Below are 27,287 nucleotides of genomic sequence, written 5' to 3'. Positions count from 1 at the left end.
AGGGTACAGTATCGTTTTTCAGTTAATGTTCGCCATTATCCAGCTCTACGCAGCTATCAGTGATCTTAGCCTCTTTGAACATTTTTTTTTTTTTAATGTTTCACGGTGCTCTTGCTGCAGAGGAAACTTGGTAATATCACTATTTTAATGGAAATCTGTCATTACTAATGTACACGTCGCGGCATGGAAGGTAATACGAGTCACTCGTTCTGGACGGTTTTTACAAATGATTAACAGCCTTTAGCACCATCGCAAACTCAATCACTCGGGCTAAATGAACTTCTCGTTTATCAAGTAACTGCTCGCAGATGGCGGCTGCCTATTCATTTATTTATTTTTTGCCTTGGTCGGACATCTTCCTTATATTTTAATGAGAAGGAGACTTTAAGATCGTCATTGCCTAAAACATGGAAGACGTTAAAGCAGAACAGTTTTTGATAATCAGACTGAGAATCATTAGGACTATGTAAAGCTTTTTTTATACATATATTCAGTCTCTTTTTTTTTCATTCAGCTAGATGTTATAGAAGATGAGGGTTAAATGTTTAAAATAGCTCTTGATATACCCTAGAAAATTAAGTGTTGGTCTGGACCTTGTATGCTAAATCACATTCATCCTCTATATATTTATATGTGGGCACCTGTTCATCTCAACTGCAATGTATGACCAAATATGTGCGGATACTCCTTCATATTATTTAACTTAGGTTTTTTTTTAAGGAATAATGGTATAGCATACAAAGACATTTGTGAGTTTTAAATTTTGATAAAGTTTGAGGAAGGCCTTTTCTGTTTCAGCTCGACTGTCTCCTGTGCACAAAGCCATCTCCATAAAGACATATTGGGCCTGATTTATGAAAGCTCTCCAAGGCTGGAAATGATACATTTTCATCAGTGAAACTTGGTGATCCAGAAAACCTGGAATGAATATGGTCCAGGATTTAAAACTTTTTCTTACAAATAGCAAATTTCTCTTGTTCAGCTATGATAAGAATTGACCTTAGGGGTGTTAAAAGGGTCTTCAAATTTCCCTAGATGCTCTGGAAATACTAGTTCACTCTGCATGACCAGTTGATTTTGACATTTTATCCTGCATGCATTGTTTTTATAAAGCTGCTATGGCAGTCTATCTGTGAAATCTGGATATGGCAGGAATAAAAAAGCATGCTCATGGTTTAGCCCTCTTGGTGCCGCCACTCCCACCTTTTTAATAAATGTCAGCACCACTGCTCTGTAATTAATGCTGGACAAACTTACATGTCGTCATGTTGGGATATGACCACTAGAAGCAGCCACCCACATTGCAGTCCTGAAGATTGTAGAAGCGGGATGCCAGCTGTCACGGTACTGCAAATTAAGAAAAATATTTGTCAGTGTTTTTTATGTCATTTTATTTTTCAACAATCCAAATATTTTTCTGTCAACAACTAAGTGATCTGTAAGAGCTGTTTCCATCCAGGTTTTGTTTTTTGGATTCTGGAATGAAACTGCAGGGTTTTGAAACAATGTGCCATAGAACCAAGTCTCTCCCCCCTAATTTGGTGTAACACAAACCAGAGCCAGAGTAAGACCTTTAATGTGGTTAGTCTTATTTGACAATGACATCAGTATATTTCCACTCTTTTTTATTCCAGTCTTTCCCTACAACAATGGATCACAGATTAAATGTAGCTGTGGCTATGATCCAGGAGAATTTTTCTTTTGATGGAAAGAGGTGTTATAAATAAACAGACTAACACTAAAACAATAAGAAACATATAAAATTAACAGTATCATGTCTGGGGGTATTTTTGCCTCTGGGCTTTTTCACGTGTAAGAATTTGTTTGTAGTAATGTGTTCTATTGCTTTCGTTTTCCAATGATAATGGGAGCTTTTTAAAGAGGACTAAACTATAGAAACTACCTTCCCCAGTCAAAGAAAAGTAGAATGTAGAAAATAGGGGTTTTTTTCATGGCAGGTGTATTTAATATTACATTAATTGATAAACTGATAAGCCACCTCAACAGATAGGTAAGTGATTAAACATGTATGATACAGATATGCAGATACAAGTCATAGCTCAATATCTAGACATAGTCTTCCTCAGGAAAACATTAATTCATAATACATAAGGGAAGGACAGTGCTTCTGACAAGGTTAAAGTTGATTTGGGAGCGATACAGATTTAATTCCCTGTTGGCTAGTGGAATCACATCAGGGCTTTAATTTTCCAATGCCAATGGGTGCTTTTTTTCTAAAATATAGAAACTGTGCCTCCCCCAATCAAAGACAAGAAGAAGACAAAGACTAATCACCAATATTGCCTGTTGGCTCTTTACAGTTGGTCTTTTCCTTACCACTGAATTATCAATGCCTTATCCTTTACTATTTTTCTATGTGTTGCTATCATGGTAGATAAGCAGGGTGTTGCTTCCTTATATCAGAGAACCAATTCGGATCCAGATCCAAATCTGGTTGTTGTTGTTTTTTGTTTTTTTTTACATGGGTTATGCAAAGTGTGAGAACAACTTTGAACATTTCCTCAACAATGCACTAAACCATGTTGAGAGGCTCATTAGTCTCCTTACATTTCAGGAGACATTAAACCATCTCTAATTTGCTCTGTTTGATGGTGTGTACGGTGGAAAGTTATCTGTGAATATAAAGCAGATCCCATGCTGCCATCAGCAGTGCATTCTAGCATGAGTTTTTATCCAAAGTAGTCAAGGGACAAAGCTTGTACAAGAGGGCATCATAATTAGGGGTGACTAGGTTGCATGATGTGTAAATATAGCTCTGATTAGAATGAGTGTTGATGACAATGACTGTTAGTACATAGGCATATTTCCACAGGTGTTTTTGCAAATCTGTATGCGGTAAAGAAAAGTTAACTAGTATATAGTCACAGTTTCCGGCATCCTGACCTTCAGGATGTAGATCTGCTATTAATGGGTTTTTAGATTTACCATACCTATTGCAAACTGAGCATAAAATCTCTGGAAATTCAAATTTATATTTACCAAAATGTATAATATGAGGACTTACTTAAACCAACTGTGTCATCTCTAATTTTACAATCCTCTTGTCCTCTTGAGGTATGTAGTGGAACAGCTTTCTTCATTAGACAAAAACTGATTAGAAATCAACATGACCCTGCAATTCATACTTTTTGTAAAATCTAAAGGGGATTCTTATGTAGCAGCTTGTGTATGCTAAATCAGTGTTTCTCAACCAGGGTTCCTCTGGAAGTTTCTAGGGACTCCTTGAGCAACGAGCAACTTGTGCCTCTCAGGTCAGTTTAGGTGATACCAGTGATCATTTACTTAGAAAAATTTGTTCTGGTACTATCTAAGCCAGTGTTTCCCAACCAGGTTTCTTCCAGAGGTTGCTAGGAGTTACCACTGACACCAAGGATCCTTTTGGCTATCTGTAAAGGTGGCAGCCCTCCCACTGGCCAGTAATGTGAGAGGCATTCTTCCCAATGATCACCAAGCTAATATACTAGGAGCTGTTGATATAGTAATTATAGCAGGAATTCCTTGAAGACCTGATAGTTATTTCAAGGTTCCCCCATGTAAGAAAGGTTGAGAAACACTAAGCTAAACCCCTGATTGTGTGACTTTTCTCCATACTATTTACCAGTGCTCTCCAACCATTGCCTAAGGTTAGGGAACCATCAAAGCTTACAAAGTCTCATCAGGGTCTGAGTACTTTAACACACTTGCCTTTAGCATGATTGACCAGTTAAAGCTTCATTTAGATAATCTAATTGAAATATTGTCAACAACATTTTTTTTAAGTAGTACATGTGTGGTGACACATCAAGACTTCTAATTTCTGAATGTGACCCACAAGCTAATAAATCCAGTTATGCTCTTTAATGTCCTATTGCTAATATTTTTTCTTGCAGTTATTTCTCTAGAAGTCACAGCTCTGCCCACTGACACCTACCTGACCTCAACCGGACTTTATGTGCCCTTTAAACACCTACTACATCTGCCTAACACTTGACTTGTATAGTATGAAATAGACATATTATAATAATTATGTAAAAGCTTTCTGCCACTGTGGTGTTTTATTTCATGTTACTATAAGACTGACTGAGATGTTGAATTGCTGTCATCCTTTCTAACTTGCCTTCCCGTCTTCTTAAAACTCTTGCTGCTTACCCACTATTCCATATCCCTCTCCTATTGTGCTGCTTACCCCACCTCTTAGATTGTAAGCTCTTCTGGGTAGGGTCCTCCTCTTGTGTTACTGACTGTATTGTCTGTCATTTGCAACTCCTATTTAATGTACAGCGCTGCATAATATTTTGTGCTATATAAATACTGTTGTTTATTATTATTAATAATAATAATAATAATAATAATGTTAATATTATTAATAATATTAATATTAATAATAATAATAAATATCCCTCTTTGCAGGTTCTTGGCTGACCACAAGCGTCTTTTACAACAGAACAACTTGCAGTCCTTTAAGAGCTCAGAAGACTCCTCTAAACTGTCAGATGAGTCAGAAAAGTCTACCAGAGAGCCTTCACATCAGCCAAAACTGAAGCAATCAGAACAAGACCAGATCCTACAATCAGCAGAATTAATTTCCACCTCGCTGAGAGAAGATACTTTGGAAACTGTAAATCTGATGATGTCAGAGCCATCCTCTTCAAGTTTAGGTGCTGATTCCCAGAGGCCTTTGCATATTGTCTGGCCTCACAGATGGTAAGCACTCAATACTTCTTTATCATGTGTGTGGACATATGTATAGAAATATGTTTGCAAATTTATTTGTGTGTCTAACTCTGCAGAACAACTAAACCAGCAATCTGCTTTGTATTATTTTTATCACCAATGTGCCCATCAACTTAACACATTTGGGTGTGTCCATTCTGGAGTAGAAAAAAATCTGCCATGACATAATAAATTGGTAAACAATTATTTTTTTACTTTAAAGGTGAACTCCAGAAACAGACCAAAACCTGTCATAATAAAGCCGCGACCTCACTTAAATAAATGCTGAAATGTTCTTTGTGCAGCAGCCTGTAATTCAAGGTGCAATGCTGGTAACTCATGTTGCAGTTCCCTTCCTATATGTCTAAGACAAACTAAATTTCTCATTTCCCTGTCCAGCACTGCCACGCTGTTGATGCCCATTCCTTCCTTCTGTGCACCTGAAGGCTGAGTTGGAGAGGGGTGGCTTTAGGTTGCAGGGAGAACACTCGAAAATGTACTCTGCTCGGATATTGAGTATGAATTTCCAGCACCTCCGGCTCTCTGCCTTTCCTCTTAGGTGATAATTTGGTCATACTGGGTGCTGAGGATGCAGTATTTCTCACCTGGTAGCATTGCCTTTTAAGTATTAAATCTACTTGCTGCAATAGTCACCTCCTCCTAAGTGATGTCCCCATCAAACTCACTGCTGTAAGATCCAATGTTGTTTCATCTTCTGCATTCTTTAGCTTGCAGCATCCTTACATAGTTACATAGTAGGTTAGTTTGGCATATTAGTTTGACATAAGTCCTTCAAGTTCAACCACTAGGGAAATAAACATATCCCAAAATAATACCCTGTAAGAAATAGTTGGTCCAGAGAAAGGCAAAAAAACCCTTAGTACAATTTGCTTCAACAGGTGAAAAAAAACTTCCTGATTCCTTGAGGCAATCGGATGTTCCCTGTATCAGTCACTGTTATTTTTATTTTAACACCTTTATACCTAGTTACAGTATATTCTGTGCTTCTAGAAAAACATCCAGCTTTTTTTTTTCTTCAAGTAATCTATATTAGTTACTGAAACTATTTCCTAAGGAAGCCGTTTTCACATTTTCACAGACCTTACAGTGAAGAATTCCTTCCTTATCCTGAGCTTAAAATTCTTTTCCTCCAGACGCAAAGAGTGCCATCTTGTTTGATTTCAAAGTGTATAATGGGGAAGAGAGTTCTCTATATGGACCGTTTATATATTTATACAGGGTGATCACCTTAAACGTCTCTTCTCAAGGGAGAATAGATTCAGTTCAGCTAATCTCTCCTCATAGCTGAGCTCCTCCATTCCTTTTATTAGTTTAGTTGTCCTTCTCCACACTCTCTCCAATTCAACAGTTTTTTTTTTTTTTGAACTGGTGCCCAAAACTGGACTGCATATTCCAGATGTTGTCTGACCAATGCTTAGTACAGGGGCAGAATAATGTCTCTATCTCTGGAGTCTATTCCTCTTTTAATACAAGAAAGTACTTTGCTAGCTTTAGATATTGCAGCTTGACATTGCATGCTGTTATTAAGTCTATGATCTACCAGAACCCCCTTAATGCATCCATAATGCATCCCATTTAGCCTGGCACATAACATCACACCCTGGGGGTTGAATCATCACGCTGGCCTCGCCCCTTGGTACTTCTTAAGAGACCAGAAGTTTACATATCAAAATGTATATATCATATTATCCATTAGTAAGTAATGTTTGACACCAGTGGAGAAGAAGAAGGACTCGACTTGATATCAAAGATAAACAGTTGGACCCCAACTTTTTCTTTTCTTCTTCGGATGTCATCATTCTGCTCACATTACATTGTTTCATCCTAATGATTAGCTGCATGGGCCTAAGCAATGTATTTTGGAATGAGGTCACATTTTCCTCCATTCTCAGAGACATTGGGTATTTCTAGAGGACTCCAACTGAGCACTGGGATATCATGGCAGTTGTGCATATGGATTAGGGGTGAGCATTTACTTGACTGGGAAAAGTGAAAATGTTTTTAGGAGGATGGTAAATAAGAGTATGTTACTGACCACCTGCTACTAATAGTGGATTTTAATAAAATTTTACCTATAAAATCTTGTTAGGACCCTGCTTAATCTAGTGATATTTTAAAATGCACTAAACTATTTTTTCTCTATACATATGTATTTGCTTTACCTGTTGTTTTCTTTTTTTTTGCATGAAATTAGTTTTAAATATAGCATAGTTTTTTAAAGCATATATTGTAATCCAAAAAGCCAAAAGTTTTCCTTTATATACTCAGTTTTGTTGGTAATTCCTGCTACCACCATGAACAGTTAACCTACATTACAAAACAGTGGCAGTGTTGTAACATGCTCCCATAATCAAGGCAGACGTACTTTTGTAAACTTCAGCTTGCCTCTGAAATAAATTAGGATTTAAAGAGGTAAAATGTCCCGGTAATCTTGCAGCACTGGGCTCGAATATTTTAATCTAGTTTTTATTCCTCGCAGTTTGTTTAATCTGCATGTGGCCTGATTAGACCGGGAATTCATCCACAGATTACGGACTGTTTATTGCAGAGCAGCCGCTGCTGATCACTGGGTCACGTTCTCTGTTTGCAGGTGAACCAGTAAGTGCGCCACACCGACAGGGGCAAATCGCCTTTACGGAGGATTTGATTTGCAGCGCATAAATTCCAGAAGCTCTCGCTGATCATCTGCAGCATCTGCTCCATAAAGGGATTTTCATCTCTCTCCCTAAATGTTCCGACATCAAATTTAGGGATTGAAAGTTGAGTCTGTCTTTTGGATTTGTTTAATCAACTTCACACGTCTAGATCACATTTCTATCCATTTTTCCATCTTTATTTTTTGTAGGAAAAAATTACTCTCAACTGCCTTCCAGTGTACTAGAATTCATAGAAATATTTTGTTGATAAGGGGAAATTTAGTAAAAATAAAGGAGAAAATTGTTTTTGGGGATATTTATTTAAAAAGGGCAAAATATGAGCTATAGTTTCTCGCAGACATTTTGCCTAACTACACAATAGAGGCCTGTCACCACAATACACATTGTAGTCTGTAATAAAAGTAGACATTCTGTAGCTTTGTTTGGAATTGATCTTTAATTTGTACATAGTTACATAGTAGGTTAGGTTGAAAAAAGACATAAGTCCATCACGTTCAACCACTTTTTGAGTAGTTAATTTTTAGTTTAGTGCGACCTTTGACACTTCTGGTAGTGTCAAAATCACTAAAATTGACTGCAAAGATTAATACACATTGCGAAATACTGTTGCTATCAATTTTTTTTAATAGAAAAGTAAACACCCTTTTGGCGGTATACAAAAAAAATGACATATGTAAATGACGTATACAAAAAATGAAAAGTGTTTTCTCTTGTCAAAATATAGGGGGGTTGCATATTGTATGTCCTACACATAGAATCTCGCCATTCAATACTTGTACACCCATATTTAATATTTTGTATCCTCCTACTTTTTCATAATCCAGCACCTGTAAATCCAAAGCTCCTTTGGATTTCCCATCAACTTCATTTACACCTAACAATCACCTCATTCACCACCTTTACACCCATAACTCATATGCACCTTACATCTATTACATAAAAACATGTCCCACATCCAGCAACTTTCCACCTACAACTTCTCCTGAATTTCCCACAACCATCTAAAGGCCCCCATACCCATGTTTGCTTAATGTTGCTTTTGTGGCAGCCCTACACCCATAGCACCTTTTGCATCTCCCACAGCTTTCTTATATTCCAACATCCCTATAACTCTTCTGCATCTCCCATCATCATCTTATATCCCCTACATGCAACATCTAACTCATCCAACATCTTTACAATCATATCTCCTCCGCATCTCTCATTCATATTTAGGATTTTTTACATGCAATGTGTCTCTCATCCAGCACCTGTATACCCCAACAACTTATTTGCATCTCTAACCACAACCTAATATTACCAGCATTTCTGGTAATCCATCCTACAGTTATCCATTTTCCCATCATCTGTGCCTCCTCTTCATCCCATTATCCATATCTAATACCCCCTACACCTAACATATCAGTTATTCAGCACCTCTACACTCATACCTCTTCTGCATCTACCATCCATATCTAAGATGCCCTATATTAAACAACTTGTTCCTCAAGCACCCAGAATTCCATCATCTTCTATCACAGTCTATTATTCCCTACATCCACCATCTTCTACATTTATCGCCCCAATACTCATAAATCCTTTGCATCTGTGATCACCATGTATTATCCCCTACACCTAACACCTTCCTCTGAACCCATAACTTTTGTTAATCATCTATTACAATCTTATATCTCCTACATTCACCATCTTCTTCATCCATGAATACACACCCCTACACAACTTTCTGTCATCCAGCACTCTTGCACCCATAACTTCTCCAGAACTCCTGTTCACACCTAATTATTTTGCTTTCTGCATCCATTCAGCTCCAACAAAAGCATCCAGTCCATTACAGCTATTACAGCGGAGATCTGGAGTATTTTCACCATTATCTAGCTCTTTCCTACTCAACTGAACTGTCCTTGGCCCACCACTTTTATATGACACTCTACCAGCCCCTCCAACCAGCCTTGATCCAACTGCATTGCAAAGGGAGGCACAAACTTCCTATATTAGGCAGCAAATGAAAATGGAAAAGTTTCATTTGAAAATAGCATTAGTACAAAATCTAAGCAAATTAGACTTAGATTAGATTTAAAGTGTGTATTTTTTAGTTTGCAGTAGATTTGGAATTGAAGAACCCCTTACAGTTATTTTGTTTTCCATCTGTGTCTGTGCCTTCCTTCACCTCATGCCCTGGACATACAACAGGAAGTGAGGTGTTATCTCCCTAAAGTAAGGATAAGTGATAATTGTCCCCAGAAAAAGTTCCCCCAAATGAAAGACCACCCTTTTTATTACTCTTTTGTTAACGCAAACATTTTTTTTACTTTAATTTCCACTTACATGGTCACTGGAACGAACAAAGATGGTGAATCTTCCCACTCAGAACTCAGAGAGCGCTGAAATCTTGGGTTTATAACCCTTCTGACTGTACCCATAACTAAGTAAAAAAAAAAGTTTAATTTAGACAAACTTTAAAGGATAACTGCACAAGACTGTAATGGCAGTCTAACATCGGAAGCTATAATGTAAGTGTAACTACACCAAGCTTTAACTTTTCTTGTACAAGTTGGTCTTGGTCACACCCCCCTTCCATGCCTTGTAGACATTTTGGTTACAAAACTCCACCCGTCACAATAAAGGTCCATACAGAGACTCAAGGTGTAGATTGGATGGGGCCAAGCTCAGCCTTACATGGAAAGTGAAGATGTACAAACCTTTTTAGCCTATATCTTTAGGTCCATTAATTGTAATAATTTGCAGTAATGCACTTGCTTCTAAAGGTAATTTCTGCTTTTGAATCTTTTTCATCTAACAGTTTTGTGAAAACAGATACAAACTATATTCAACTAGCTCATAAGTTTCCTATTACACATTCATCACAGAATGCTCCTTTTTGCCCAGAGTACTCTTTTAACATGTTTTCCTTACCCTCATTAATAATTTTGCATGAAAGAAGACCAATCTCATTTAGGAAAATGGGTTTTACTCCACTGCCTAATAACCCATCCCTGCACTCCACGCACACACAGACACAAACACACGACAAGCACATCTACATATACACGTTTTTGCAGTAATTTAGTTTTATTGCCCTAAGTGACTTGCCGGGAGAAAATCAGCATTGTGTCTGAGCGCATTATTGTTTAAGTTAAATTATCTTTAATTTGGCGACAAAGACGGAGCAAAAAAAAGGAAGGAAAAAAAAAATAAGCTGCCTCAGCATAAGCAAATGCCAAAACGTTACAGCGACACATCCATCCTTCTGGGTAATATCGGAGTACGGCAGAGAAAACTTCGAGGATGGCAGCTCCACCATCGGCATTAGGGCTAATTTTGAAAATCTAGCGTGCAGTCAATTTTACTGACGCCTGGGGACAGACAAGGTAGAAGCTGACAAGAAGAACTCATTTTGTTTGGGTTATTTAGTGCTATGCATCATGCGAAGGGGGCTTCTCCATGACACGAGGCGATATAAAACCGAATATTATCACACACTAAAAATTTATGTTGACATTAGATATTTGTTCAATATGTCAGCAGTATTACTTTCATAATCAAAAGAGTAAGGCAAGAGGAATGCGAACGGCAAAGAAACACTACTAGAGATCTATCTTTTTAATAACACTCTATAAGGTTAATATAGTTTACCTTTGAGAGTATACAATGGGAACGAAGCGGGGGTTTTAGCAGGAAAAAAAATGACAGGAGCCATCCGCCTGAGCTGTTTGTTTGCCATTACCTAAGTGAACCATGTCAACTTCGTGGCCCGCGTCTGATAGCTGTTTGTTGTACAGAGAGCAAGGCATTAAAAAAAAAATATCAAACTCTTAATACTATTGTGCTCCTATAACCATCTGTCACAGCTAGCCTGGAGATGAGGGAAGATTACGAGGAATAAACAGGAGGCTGTCGAGCTTCGCTAAAGCCTCGAGGCAAAAAACTCTTGTGGGGACATCAAAGACATTCTAATTCTGAGGCAGTCAAGGATTACAGTGTGTAACCTGTGCTGACAACAGATAAATGACTAGCAATATTGTGCCAGAGCCACCGGTCCTGCACCGAGCACAAGCCACGAAGATGATGATACCCAATGATGATGTTATCTCAGAGAATGGACTCTGCTGGGATAATTTTATGATAAAACACTTTTTTTTTTATTTCCTCCTCTCCTCTCCAGATGCCACCGGGTTTTGCTAGACATTTACTAGCTACAGGGGTGGCAATCAGTTTCTTTAAAATTCACTGTTCTAAGCCCATTAGAATCCTAACGCAGCAAGGCTCTTCCACAAGGATTCATAGAAGCTCCTGTTTTCTTCAGGGAGTCTATGCAAATACGTGGGATTGAACTCCTGCCCTTTAATGTTAGGATGCTTTGTCATCTGATTTATGGAAATGCGGCCGGCAGAAATACAGTTTATTTTTAATTGGCGAATATAAATTAGAAAATAAAAGATTCCGGCGAGCGGGAGCCAAAGCGGCCTGCATTCGGCTTGTGAGGAGACTTATGGGCTTGATTAGAACGGCAGGAAAGAATTTATCTGTCCGGAAGGAAGAAGTGACTTGGAAGTTTTCAAAAGTTTCTGTCGTAAAGAGATGGGGAAAAAATGAAGCACTTGAAGTGGTTGCTCAGTTGATTAGGATTTTCAGCTATTCTATTTGGACACAATTCTCATCTTACTTTCCTGTTCATGTGAGCAGATTTGAAAAGGAGAACAGATCTGTTTGCTTATGAGGAATTTTATAATGAGTATTTGAAATGTGGTGCATGTATGTATCATTCCCTTACCACAATGTAGAAGAACAGTACGAATATATATATATATAAATATATATATAAATATATATATATATATATATATTCTATTTCCAATATATATACTTTTTTTTTTTAAGTTAAGCTGTGAGGGCCATAACGGTACCCTGTGGCAATGCAAAACCTGTGCATGTATTAGCTGGGCATGCTACTATCACACTGATATGAGCATGTTGCTCATCTCTTTTCAAATCCATGGGCATCATTATAGTTTTGCCTCCTCTTTGTGGCTTTCATACTCCTTGTAAGACTTTCCACAAGATTTTTAGGTTTGTCAGTAAAAATATTTGCCAACCAAAAAAACTTTGTGAGGTCAAAAACTGATGTTGGGTAAAAAATTCTGGCTTACAGTTCTCAGTTCTTACTAGGGGTGTTCAGTAGGGTTGGGATCATGGCTATAATGCATTTTGATAATCTTGAAGTCTATCCCCACTCTTTCTTGTCTGTTCCTATTGGTGCATCAATTATGACAGACATACTAGCCAATAGAAAAGTACAGGAAGAGCCAGGCTAAAATGTCCAGTTTAAGGTATCTTGCAGAACCGGAAGGATCATTTAAAATGTGTAGGTCTTCCTAAAGTAGATCTTAACCAAAGTAGATCTTAACCAATCCTCGCTTATCCTGTTCAGCTGCAAGGTGCCACCATCTTTTTTACCACCAATCTCCTTCTTTTTAATTTCTTGAGATGATCTTCGGCCATCTTGATTGGATGGGCCAGGATGACATAATTTATGTACAAGAGAAGCTGGGATTGCCAGATAGGATTAGTTATTGCAGAAGGGGGCATCAGGAACTAGGATTGATTTATCAAGGCAGTATGAAGGACTGATTTATCATGGCAGAATGCCACCAGCAGGATAAGTTACACCATGTTCCTTCAGGTCTTTTGGTTGTCTGCATTCCAGAAGTAGCTGGCTGGAAAGTGCTTTGGTTGCACCTTTACCCAGCCAACAATTGACCGCAGGGTGTTGTTTATATTGGTATATAGGCAGAATTCCTCTCTAATTTTACGGAGGGCTGCTGTTCAGAAAGTTTACTACATCATTTTTCCAAAGCTATAGGCAAAATGGATGTATTAAACCTGTATATACCTTAGTTAATTCTTGATATATTTTACACATTTGCATCTTCCCAACCCTTTTCCAGTCCCTGCCCTGAAGGAACTTGCTGTGTAATGTCCATAACTCAGTCATATAACGAGAAAGTGAATTAACCTATCAAGAAGTTTTAGAATTGGGGGAGAAAATCTATCGATCACTAGGAAAATTACTCACAATTACAACATACAAACTCCATGTGAAATGTAAGGCAAAAGTGCTCATAGTCACAGCGAGAAAATACTTCATGTGGTTAGTAAGACAAAAATGTTAACCACAGAGTATTTTATTTATGCATTTTTTATTGTTTTACGTTTAGATGTTCTGTGTGTTGTCTGCAGTTTCTTACAGGCTGATTAGACTGCTGGCAACATTACATGTTGAGCAAAAGTAGCTGACACCCTTGAATACACTCATTCTATATAACCTCAGATCAATAGCATAGCTCATTCTCTGTTTTAGGTCATCAACACAGAGCCACTGAAAGCCATCACAGCAGTCCACCTATATCTTGTTCAGTGGCCGCTTATAACACTTCCTGAGGCCACTGTTTTTTACTGAGCCGTCTTATGGACCCCTGTCCTATGGACCGGATTTCTTGCCCCGATGTTCATGCATTCTTCATAGATACAGCATTGTGATGCTTGTCTTCTACATCATTCCTATAATTGTGGGAGTTCCCATCATTGGTTGATTGCAGGAATGTTTATGTTGTATTTACATCCTGTTTCCTAGCAACACAAAGAGGATTGGAAAAGGTCAGGAAGTTATAGAGGTCATGTACATTACATTGATTGCAACCATTAGCAGTATGTTTTCCTGGATTGTGGATCTACTAAAACTTTATGGCATTGATAGGAATGCACTCAATTAGTGTGTAGAAAACATACCAATAATGCACTGGGGCAAAAGCCATTGGGGAAGGGGGGTTACTAATATGATTATTCAGTTTCTTTACAATGTAAAATGGATCCAATATTGTCTCTAACCCTCCTTATGCAGTATAATGCTAGCAAGTGGTATTTTTATATTTTGCTAAAATGTATTTGTGTGTTCTAAGCTTAGGCCAGCTTGCAGATTGTGAAATATTCTATTTCCACATTCACAATATTTCTACATGTATATTTCCTGTACCAAAAACAGTAAGCAGAAGATAGATAAAGGACGAGTTGCCAGTATTGCTTGGGGTCATCATACCATTGTTTTTTTTTCTGTTACTGACTGTCCTTCAATGTATAGAGGAGCCATCTTGGTGCACACAACCTTCATGTAGGAGCTACCACATAGTGATTAATATTTGGGTAGAGGATGAGGCACAAATCCACACAACAAATGAAGGAGAAGCAGGGAGATTCTTGCGCTGTAGGTCCTCTTTTGCAAAAGGAGAACAGTGAGCAGCACAATATTCAGATCACCAAATCTCACTCCAGTTTTCCCAAGAATACCAGTCAGGGGCAACCATGCATACGATCTCAGACTTGCAGAAATATACAGCCTAGGTGCAGAAATGTCTCTGCTATTTTTATGGATACTTAATTTTTGGGTTCAGGGTCACTTTAGTATTTAGCAGTTTCACAGTAAAATATAGTGCAAGGGTGTCCAACACCAGGCTTTAGGGACCAGGGTCTACACACAAATTGTAGTATTTCTCTATTAAATTGTAGAGTAACGAACTTATAGTAAGGTGTGGTTTACAAACAGCCAGGAAATAGCTCTTTTAATATCACAAGCCTGGCTCATATATGCACCTTCTTGAGGACGAGAATTAGACACCCCTGGTATACAGAATGGCCGTGTGAGTTGTGACGAAAGAAAGAAAGGGAAGAACAAGTCTCAGAAGTTGTCATTATAATTCAGGCCCCAGGGAACTTGCCACTCTCAAAATGGCGCCGATTCTTTTCCTTCAGTTTCGCCGCCAGCACGGAGGTCTAGGGGATCACCTCCACAGCCGAGCCCTGCAAGCACCAGGCATTCAGATGATAACCAGGAGGAGACTTCTCGTCCTATCATATCGCCTTCCTTACCGTCCAGCTCTAAGCAGAATGAGGTATGTCCAGACGGAGACACAACTTTACATGCAAGCCCCGCAGTTAGAGTGAATCTAGAAAACTTCCAAGTGACGGAAAACAACTTGTCTACTTCCACTTTGAAGGAAATGTTACTGTCGCTGAAAGAACCATTACATCAAGATTTACATTTGATGCTGGACAAATTTAACACTACATTGCCTGGGTACGATAAGCGTATTCACCACATGGAAAATAAGATGGGGGAATTTTCACAGGCCCACAATGATTTGGTGGACGTGCATCAAGAAAACACAACTGAAACACAACAGCTGAATCCACTTACAAAAAGTTTAAGGGATCGAAACATCATTTACAAATGGGGATTTCCAACTAAGTTGATTTATTGATTTATCAGATCAGGAATCTGAGTGCTTCGAGCCCTCTGAACAGATCACCTAAATCTCTGAGGAAAGTGGTTCAGGAATGGACCTGAAAAAAGTAACAAGGATCATACAAATAGAACATGCATGTGTAGGGCCATTGTAAAAAAGTTACATTTAGCTTGAACAAAAGAAAAGTATCATATAAAAGACAATGACATAGAAGAAGAGAGTTTCCATGAAGGAGACACCACCGAGCATACAGTCTTTGCTGCAGTCTGCTAGGGGGTCCCCCAACAAAGCAGGAGGCCTGGGCTGTTGCACCAAGAATGATTCAAGAGAGTTTTAAGCTTCAAAAAATAGAGAGGGAAAGATAAAAAGAGACAGAAGGGAAAAATAAGAAGAAAGGGGCGACGGCTGGTGAATGATTCCACCAGGGAAAGGGGATTAAATGATATTGGCAGCTGAAGAGCAAGGGAAAAATGCCTGAAAGTCCAACCGTCAATAGTCAGTGGTCAAATATAGTAGAAGAAACAGCTTTAACAGGAAAAATTAAAAGAAAAAGAACATTATCCTACGGAAATAAAAGGGTGAATATCCATTGATGCACAGTACTGTTAATCACCAAACCTTTGCAGGCAGAAGGTTGCCCACAGAAAGAGTGTCTTACTTTTCAGTTTTGGGCAAATTGTCAACTTGTCATTGTTATTCAACTGATGCCATTTGGCTGCAAGAAAAGGGATTGTCTTATCGTTATTTTTTTAAATTTGACATTGTTTTGCATTTGAATTTTATGTTCTTTAGATTATATACACTTATTAGACATTTGTCGTTAGAAAGGATCTTTCATGATTCTTCGCAGTAGTTTGTTGTTCATGGATCTGCTAAGAAGGATCCATGAACGACTTTGGACGGCTGCTGTACACACGTCAGATTTTCGTCCGATACCAGCCCTGAAGCTATATTGGAATGAGAACCACCTGACGTGTACATAGCCTTGGATTTTTTTATTTGAACATAGTGTGTAACAAAAAGAAAAAAAAAAGTAAGGTTGCAGAAAAAAACTGGAAAACTCAACTGTATTTTTTTTATCCTCATTTTGAAATTCAAGAAGTCAACTAATCATTATTTTATTTCATTCTTCTCGGTTCATGTCAGAGTTGTGCAGCCGTTTCACTCGCTGTAAGTGAAATGTTCACGTTCCAAATCCTATATCTAGTCTGTCACTGTTTTTATCAATATGCAAAATGGCTTTAAAAATTCATCTGGTAATGTAATGTGTGGATCTCGGAGAACAAAGTGGATTTTCTTTAGTGAATACTACAAAAGCTCTCTACGGATACATCTTAAAGGCATCATGTTTTCAATAAACTTCAAAACACTTGTACTTTTTCCCAGCGAAATGAAAGGATATTCAAATAGGATGCGAATGGCTTTGAGATGGAGAAAACTAATGAAGTATGCATGCTGTATTACACAAAATAGCCTTCTTTTCTTATTAGATACTAATAAATAAATTATGAATTCATGCCAAGCACGATGAGAAATTGGAACTGTTGGCCATTTATGTGTCAGTTTCATTGTACAGTTGTCCACAGTTAGGATACCATTGTAAGACCCTAAAGAGCACCTGTAATGTAGGGATAAACATAACTAGGTAAGGGTGAAGGATGAAGATGTAGGAACCATTTGATTTTTATTTCAGTAATAAACATCTTATTTTTATAATGGTCAGATTTAAAATGCAACATTTAACTTCAGCTAAATTCATTCCAAATGCAGATCTAAACGTGTGCAAAGTCTATTATTTTTAGAAAGAAACCCCAACTTGAGTACAGTGTTCCCAGCCAGCATGCTGCAGAGAGGGACCCTTGGTGTCTTCAAGAAATCAGTATGTTCTTTGCAAAGCTCCAACGGGCCTCCTACTGGTGGTATCGTTCTAGTTGTGCTTCAGCAGGGGGAATACTGACCCTCTTAAGAGAGGCTACTGCTTCCACACAGAAAGCAAAGGTCATCATTTGAAAAAAACAGGTTTTTCAACTCAGGCTGTTGCTGCTTTCTAAATAAAATGAACTGGTAGACTTTGAACACCCTTTGTTTTAATGTCCCCAGAATACATTTGAAATTTTAAACTGAAAAAGAATTTGTGTTTAAAGCTTCCTCTCCCAGTATTTCTGCATGCTGTTTGTCCTATCATACTACTGTAACACGAGTGTTATTTAGTTGTGTTAGGAATTCTTTATTAGGCATTCCAAAAAAATCATATTTTAGATAAAATACCAAAGGCATGGCTTTTACCAGAAAGGCCAGAGCTTGGTTGATATGGTACTTTTGAAAAAACAGTTTTAGGAGATGACATTGCTGAGCTAGCCAGGGGTTAGGGTACACCTGAAGCCTAACAGTTGATTTCAGCCATCTGACCTTACACTTTAGGCCTGATATATTAAAGCTCTTCAAGACTAGTAGATAGACTACCATAAGAGAGCCTGGGTGATCCAGCATACCTAGAATGGATTTCTCAAAAATCATTTGCTATTAGTTGGCAAACGTTTTCATCCTTGATGAGATCCATTCCAGGTTTGCTTGATCACCCAGGTTCTCCCATGTTATTGTATCTCCTCCCGACTAGGAGTGCTTTAGTACGTCACACCCATTCTTTCACCCATTCAGTCTTCTGGTTTCAATAAAAGCTTGTCTTGGGAAAAATGTTGTAGCTGCCATTAAATCTAGCTTGGTTGCTTCTGTAAAACCAGTATGACCCCCAAAGTAGGATGTTCCATAAGGATATTCTTACTGGTGTATAGGGTTTTTATTCTGTGTGTATAAACTTTATATTTAATAAAGAAACCTTTGTAATTTTATTGTAAAACGTTAAAACATTTTAAAGTTGCTTTGAAAGTCCCAATAGCTAGTTATTCACCATATTTGCATTCTATGTTGAAGGGAAGTGGCCATGTTGATTTAAAAACATCAGGTGGTATCAGGCTTTTTTGTTAACTCCCAAAGTAGACAAACACTCAGGTTTCCAGCTCTCTATACCTTATACACCCAAAGTATATGGATATCCCTCCAAATTACTGTACAGAGATCAGATGTTTCATATGGTGGTTACTGTTAAAGTTACAACATACAAAATAACCTTAGACAATTGTACACTTCCAATTTTGTGTTAATAGTATGGGGAGAGCCCTTTTCTGCACATAAAATATTTTGCGGTACATAAAGACATGGTTTGATGAGCTTAGTTTGACCCTGATCTCAACTATAGTGAACACCTCTGGAATAAATTGGGATGCAGATTGTTAGTTAGGTCTTCTCATCCAACATAGTACCTGTCCTCTCAAATGCTTTTTTTGGCAGGATGGACACAAACTCCCACATACACACCCAGAAATCTTATGAAACACAACCCCAAGTCTGTTTCAGCTTCAGGGTAGGGGTGGGGGAGCTGCAAATCTATAATAAAGGTCATGTTTTTGAATGGGATGCCCAGCAAGGTCATTTTTGAACAGGTGTCCATACATTTAGCTTTACATTGCACATAAACATCACTCCATAACAAAAATTACAAAGACATAGACGCAAAATACATAAAAGCAAATAACAGATATCTTGTATATTTTTAAAATAAGTACATATAAACATGATGTAAGCCACATTTTGCTTTATTGTTAATATTTATTTCTGTTGTGGAAAGGTAGAATCTCCCTTTAAACAGGTGGTGTGTGGCTGTTCCCTGTCCCTACATGACTTTCACACACCGCCAAAGAACACATTAATAACTAATAGAAGACACATTTGGTCCTAATGTACATGGTCTTATTGCAACACTGTTCTTCATCTCAGCTATAACTGCAGATAAAAACACAATCCCCCTGTATTTTCAGTATCCTTGTGTTCAGGATAAACGCTGTATGGAAAAAATTATTTATACTATGTGTTTCACTCAAGGTGAAAAGAAACGTTCAGCCTTGCCGGATGTTCACCCCCTTCCTCAACGCTTTTTTTGGCCCCTCTGCCTTCTTACGTGACCCAATATAAAAATGTTCCATAATCTAGTGCTCAAAGTTGACCCATACTAAAACATTACTATTAAGATTTAAATGGAGAAGAGCAATTGAATAGCTGAATTACTTACATTTCCCTGAAGATTTACTGTCTTTGGCTATTCTCAGTGCTAGATATGTCACATGAGTAGTCCTGGTGCTGATTGTCAGAAGCAGGATCACAAAAAGGATTGGAACAAACAGTGCAGAATAGGTAATTATTTAAAATCTAGCTCCTCCAAGTGTTAGACATGTCACTTGAGCAGTCCTAGTGCTAGTTGCATCAGGATCAAAAAAAGACTTATTTTAACTTACCTATTTTTCATCAAGCCGCTCCCTTGTAAGGTGGGAGAGGGAGATGTCACTCTCTTACTGACCTTTTCCTGGCAAGGAAGATCCACTAGTGTTCTGGGCCAGCAAGGAAATGAGATATGAGGTAGACTCTGCTGGGTAATTCTAATGCTGGTGTTGCTTTGCCAGCACCAGAACCACCTGATTGACATGCCCCTTAAGCTCTTGATCACATGGTATCTGGTGGAGGGGAGAATCAGTTCAAGTTGGCTAGGACCAAGTCCCTATTCCAGCAAAGATGTAGTTAGCAAGAATGTTAATATAGCTTTATGTATAGGTCTAATATTTGAAAAAAAAGTTGAATTCGATTGTTGATCCACTGGGAAAAATGCTAGTTGCTTGGACAGGACATAAAGGTTCTAAACCTTCCTAGCTGGTTTTGGAGATCTGCTACAAAAAAAGCCTTTAGATGATTTCATACTTTCTGGTGTATATACTCATTTGATATAATTTACACCTTACTGTCTGAATATTCCTGGTTTCTCTCATTGCTGATTGATACATGACTTTACATGTGATGACTATACGTGATATACAGGTGATCTCAGCATATGCAGAAGAGGCTTTCCTGAAATGTCAAAAAAAGTGCTCACTCATTCACAGATCAAGACTTTTTTTTACATTGTTAAGACATAACGTCACCCAATCTCACGCAGTGTGATATCTGTTGACAAATGAAAAACCCTGAAAAAGATAATGGTACCTGCTGTCACATCTGTGCCAGAAAGAAGAAAAAATCTGGGACAATGTAAGACCGACTTGATTCAGGTTACGAAGGGATTGAGGGCTCTTTGCAAGTAAAGGTAAGTGGATTTTTTTTGTTTCCCTGAATGTTCTGATTTCAGGAATTTTAAACACTTCCACTAACCGTTAATATCTCCACTGTTCAGTCTTTCAACAATAAAGGTGCCAGTTTACAAAACTGTGGTATGTCCTAACTACTGCCATAAACCAAAGCCCTCTGTACATTACATACCACAGCATCCGGCTTTGCAAACATTTTTTCATTTTTTGATGCAGAGCAACCAAAGGTGTGCGTCATGGGTGTTATCCTGTCATATGACTTTGGTAGGTCATGTGATAAGGCTCCCATCTTATTGCACACTGCATGTGCAGCTCAACATTGATTGTCAAGGAAACCCGGCTTCCCTTGCCTGTGCTGGGAATTTCTGTGCATCCCTGTACAGCCAATCAAGATGGGCGAAGACTGAAAGGAGGAAGAAGGAAAGAAGGAAGATGGCAGCGCCCTTCAATAGAATGGGGATAGGTGAGTAGTGTGGGTTTAGTTCTGCTTTAAATTGCTGCACATCCCTGTACTAGCTGTACAGAAATACCCGGCATGGCCAAGGGAAGTCAGGTTTACTTGGCAACCAATTTCTGAGCTGCACATGCCAATGGTGGAAATCCAGTTGCTGGGGATAACAAAGTAATTTTGTTCCCATCCCTTCACATTTTAACCTAAGTTGCTGAAATAAGCCCTTCTCAGCTCCTGGTTCTACAAAAGCCTGGTGTGAAAATCCAATTTTTTTCCTTTAAATAAGGAATGAAAAGGGGCCTAGTTGCCCTGGCAACAGATTTATTTATTAGAGGATAGGAGTAAAATTAGCTAATATACCACATACCTGCACACCGACAAACTCCTATTGCAGCTTTAGTTGACAATTAAGTCCTGGACAGCTACAGCCAGGGGTTAATGTTACTCATTAGGAGAACTGGGTCATTACGGGGAAATCAAACTACTTACTGGAGGCTGGAGAAAATGCAAAATTCAGCATCTCAACTAGCTAGATTTTTATGTTAATTAACCTTCCTTCCCTCGAATTTTACATATACATAAATATATCCATCTATACATGCAGGTCTATGCATTAGTTAATTAAAAAAAATGAGTTTATTTCTCTCTTGTTATTTTTTTTTCACTTGTCTTTGAAATGGTTTCATTATTTCATAGCAAATGCTTGTGTCTATATGATGAGCAAAACGGGTATTAAAATTAAGAAGAGGCACATCATGGAAATCAGTTTGATCACAGGGGAACGAGCAAATAAAGCTGAGGAAATGGAAATAAATAAGCTTTGCTAATACCTCACCTAAGGAGTGCAATCTAAGCCCGGCAGAGACAGAGAATTTCGAGGTGTTTTGTGTACATGCGTGTTTATACGCGACTTGACCTTCACCGTCTGAAAGTTTTTCGAGAACTTTGTGGAACTTTTTTGTTTGTTATTTTTATTATCCTGCGCTCAAGGTGACTTTTCATAAATGTTTAATTATGGCAGTGGGCGTTAGCGGATATGTTCAAGAGCAAGTGAAGGCATTCTTGTATGCTGTCAAGTATCGATACCTAAATTCTTCTTCCAAGTTAGGATAGGAGACAAAAAAATCTTTATTATGGTATACCTAAAATAATGCTGTTAATAACACATGCATAGACACATATATTACATGCCTAGATAAAATACATATAAGGGAGCTGTTTTACCTGCCAAAGGATTTAAAATTTTGTTTATCTAGTTCTAGTATTTAAACGACTGTGCTACTCAGCATAGTCTTATAGACTATAGACAAAAATCTTATATCTGATTTTTGTTTTGCAGTATAGTAGCACTTGCAAATTTTCAACATCTTATGGTCTGGGATTGAATAGTTAGAGAAAAAATGGCAGACACACACTTTGGGCTCTGTTTATAGGGAAGGGAATGTTTGATGGAATGTCTGATTCCCTGTTTTATAAATGAAGCCTTTGTGTCACTCTGCTCTCTCCAACTTAGGCATCAATAGGCTGACACCAAGTCAAATTCAGGTACATATACTGCTTGCATAAAAAACACATTTTAAATCTTTTTTCTTGCCAATGACGTGTAATGATAATGATAGTAAAGCAAAAAAAGTTATGGGGACCTCACCCCGCCCCCTGCACACATACAATACCAGTCAAACGTTTGCACACCTTCTTATTCAATACTTTTTCTTTATTTTGATTATTTTTTTTACATTTTAGGTTAATATTGAAGACACCAAAACTATGAAAGAACACATATGGAATTAAGTTTTAAACGAAAAAAATGTTAAACAAAACAGTATATCTTTTATATTTTATATTTTTCAACATATCCACCTTTTGCTTTGATTACAGCGTTGCACAGTCTTGGCATTGCACAAGCTTGGCATGGCACCTGCAATGGTTTTCCAGCAGGAGACATTCCCAGAGGTGCTGAGGCTTTTGTGCCTTAACTCTGCAGTCAAACTCATTGCAAACCATCTCAGTTGAGTTCAGGTCAGGGGACTGTGCAGGCCTGGTCATCTATCCCAGCACTCCATAATTCTTCTTACATAGCCTGGAGGTGTAAAAACATATGATGGTATCACTAAGTGCAAACCACTTGGGATGGCAAGTCACTGCAGAATGCTGTGGTAGCCATGATGGTCAAGCATGCCCTGAATTTTAAATAAAGCACTGTGTCTTAAGCAAAGCCCCTTCACACCATCACACGTCCTCCTCCATGCTTCACGATGAAACCAAACACATAGGAGCCATCTGCTCACCATAATCTGCATATCACAGAGACTTGTCAGGAGGAACCTAAAATCTCAAATTTGGATTCATGAGACCAAAGTACACATTTCACTCATCTAATGTTCATTCCTTGTGTCTTTTGGCCTAATCAATTCTTATCTTCTTCTTGTTCTTCCTTAGGCTGCATACACACTGTCAGATGATTCTCGTCTGAATAATCCCTTCAGAGCTAGTAGCATGACGAGAATCTGATGTGTGTACAGCGGCCATCTGATGTTGTTCATGGATCTGAATGACCGCAATGCAAGTGAAGGAGGGAGAGTGCACTGGGGTTCCGCTCACTCGTTCTCCCCCCTCTCATCTCCATAGAGCAGAACTGCTCTGTATGTACAGCGCTCGTTCATGCATCTTTCAGTCTTCTGATGTTGGAAAGGATCGTGAAAGATCCTTTCCAACTACAAAAGTCTTATGTGTGTATGTAACCTTAGAAATGGCTTCTTTGTAGCAATTTGAACACCTGATTCACACAACCTTCTCTGAACAGTTGATGTTAGTATGTGTCCACTATTTGAACCCTATGATGTAATAATGTGCTCTTCAACCAGAGGTGCTGTTAGATTGCTGTTTTCAAGGCTAGTAACTGCTAGTAATGAAATCTTGTGGTAACTGTTGGTCTTCCTTTCTTGGGGCAGTCCTCATGAGAGCCAGTTTCTTTGTGGCATTTTTATGAACGCACCTGAGGAGACAATCGAAGTTCATGAAATTTTATGGATTGACTGACCTTTGTTTCATCTTAATTATTCATTTTAATTATTATTATAGTATGGTTGATTTTAGAATTAATTACTCTTTTACTATGCCAACTTTTATATTGCTTGTTTAGTTGGGTGTATGGCCACCTTTTGGCATTTTGGTCTTTCATCCAAAAAAAACCCAAAAACTTTCCTAACATTAGCAGTTTACAGAATTGTACCTGTTATCAAGAGTTGCCCTTTAAAATATAATTCTGCAGTTGTTTTCCTTAAGACTGGCGACTGATCTCGCCACCTCTGGCCACATCTGTCTAACAAGGATTGCATTCACTCTTATTCCTTTGAACTTGAACTAAGCAATTCTCCAGTTATAGTAAAAGCTACAAAGTGGATATTGCACATCTATGCTTATTATCCCTTAAAACCACGTTTAAAACTCTTTTTCCTTTTAACATCTCTGAAACTGCAAACAGTAGCCGAGGGCAGCATAAACCAAGTGCCTGGGTGTCCACTGCGGATCTGAGTGCAGTTATTACCTGGAGAGGAATATCCTGTGAACATGGAAAAAAGCCTTATAAGATCTGGGCAGTAGCTGAGATGGCTGTGTGAACTCTGACAGACACTATGGGAAACCATAATTGTGTAATGATCAAAAGAAAATGTCTCCCAGCTATAGAACACTTAGAACCCTCTCCACAGTCTTTCAGAGCATAGCCAGGGCCACAGGGCAAAGCATTAAATGTTTCTGCAGTACCTCCAGCCCCCAAAACCAAAATATGATATCCTTAGAACAAACCCTCATGTCTCTGGTGGGTTTTCCTAAGTAAACATGTTTTCTTCTTTGTTTTTAAGGGAGCATGATAAAGACCCGGAGACCTTCTTTAAAGTCCTGAGGAAACTTAAAGAGATGGAGCTGCCTTTCTCGGTATCAGTGCTTGGGGAAATGTTTACTGATGTTCCAGGTATCTGCTTTTCTTCTAATGATTGTTTTTAACAGTTTAACAATATATGTTTTTTAAATGTGGTTTTCTGTTGTACTAATCCAAAGAATGTATAGGGTACCTGAGGTGACTGGCGATAGACTTCTCCATTTGAAAAACTAATTCTTCATAGAAACTTACAAAGAATCAAAAGGAGGTTCAAGGAGAAATGAAAGTGGGATTTTCAAAGCAACCAAAGGAATAATGTAAAAAACAGAGTGTTTATTAGGTAGATGTTAAAAACAACAATCATCATGTCTGAACAGCAGAAGGTAAATTTCCAGATATTCTGAATCAAAGGCAATTCTAAAGTGACCTCTTAATTATATCAAATCGTCTCAAAAGCAAAAGGATGTTCTTCCTATTCAAGATGTTTTATTCACCAAGTAGCTTAGGGAACATGAATATTGTGTTTCACTCACAACATGTTTTGCAGAGCTAGTCTGCTTCTTCAGGAGTGCTCATTAAAACACTCTACGAAACAAGTCCCATAAAACACAATATTCCTGTTTCCTGAAATACTTGGCAAATCCACAATTAGGTCCTCAATGCCCTAACATAAATTGAAGGGACTGCGAGTACTGCATTGTACAACATGACATTGGAGAAGTAATGGTTGGTGAAAAGTAGTATCTTAGTAAGATCATGCAGAACTCTTCAAGGATATATATATATATATATACGTATTGCTTTATATTCATTAGACTAAACAAATAGGCAAACCTTATTTAAACTGGTAATAAACTGGAAGCCAACTGTATTGTCCACTTTTTGGCAGGACTTTTACTGTTTCAAAATAGGTCCACTTTATAATAAACCCAATAGAATAAACTCATGTTTAACCTTCTTGTCCCTCTTCTCCTGCTCTACAACAGTCGAAGGTTGTTGGTGGATTGGTCCTTATGGTTGGTAATGGTAATTGACTGAGATCACATGACTGACTCCTCCTTATCATGGCCACTGGAGACGGCCTGGAGCAACATCCTTTTCACAATTTGTAAATTACAGCTTCAGCTATTGTTTATTGTTGAACAAGGGTCACAATTCACACTTTAGGTCCACTTTAAGGTCTGTAGCGGGGAGGAAATTGTAGTTGTGCTCTGTAGACCACATTCTGAGCCGATGGTCAGGTCAGACATGAAAAGAAGTACCTCTGAAAGCAGCCATATTTTGCATCTTCCAAGGGGAGAATTCTAAATATTTGCTGAAGCTAGTAGGTCTATCATTACACAATGAACAAAGGACACATGTATATACCTAACAAACATTGGACTGATCTATTTACTCACATCAGAAGGTGGTAATATATTTATTCCAAACATTGTATATTTACTGTAGTGAGGACTTCACATGTTGGTTTTTACCAACACTACACAATGTGCAGCTGAATAAATACCAGTTTAAGCCTCACTTTCCTTATTTGAGTTCAGTCCTATATTTTGATTATAGAACCATTAATTTGTTCAATAACTTGTGTTTGTGTTGGATGACTGTATTGGGAACAAAAACCTTCAGGTAAAATGTAAGAATATGACCAGGCCTAATAAAGCTTGGTATGTTCTGCTGCCTCCATAACCTTCAGTTATATCAGCCAATAAAAGGAGAGTAAGGTACAATTAATTGATCTGAAATATCCAGGTTCTTTAACTTTTTGTAAAGATTTAGTCTATTTACACAGATCCCCCTTTTATTTCAGATAAATGGCCAGTGTGGATGATTGATCACTTGTCCACACTTTGTTTGACTTTTGACCTGCAAATGTAAAGGACTTGTGTAGTGTGGTGGGAAAATTCCAATACAATGCCTGATTTGACATGCTTTTGTTTTGTCCCCTTTCTGTAAATAGCACATACGCTATTTATCCTGTGGCTGGAATTTGTGGTTTTCCAACATGCTGCTACTCTTGTACATGTAGTACAATTCTAGTCAACATGTAAATCACTCAGCTATTGTTATCCAAATGACATA

General features: G+C 38.1%; 1 protein-coding gene across 1 annotated transcript in view; it reads left to right on the top strand.

Annotated features, from left to right (window-relative positions):
- GTDC1 (glycosyltransferase like domain containing 1) overlaps positions 1-27,287 on the top strand; it is a 150,785-nt gene that overhangs the window by 76,471 nt on the left and 47,027 nt on the right. Inside the window, exons 5-6 of the mRNA XM_072418120.1 lie at positions 4,411-4,704; positions 25,192-25,301. Coding sequence (XP_072274221.1) covers positions 4,411-4,704; positions 25,192-25,301 — 404 coding nt within the window. The remainder of the gene's footprint in view (positions 1-4,410; positions 4,705-25,191; positions 25,302-27,287) is intronic.

Source organism: Pyxicephalus adspersus, chromosome 7 (assembly GCF_032062135.1).
Source record: "Pyxicephalus adspersus chromosome 7, UCB_Pads_2.0, whole genome shotgun sequence".
Lineage (NCBI taxonomy): Eukaryota > Metazoa > Chordata > Amphibia > Anura > Pyxicephalidae > Pyxicephalus > Pyxicephalus adspersus.
The sequence above is the reverse complement of the archived record's forward strand: the minus strand, read 5'-3'. Positions and strand labels throughout refer to the sequence as shown.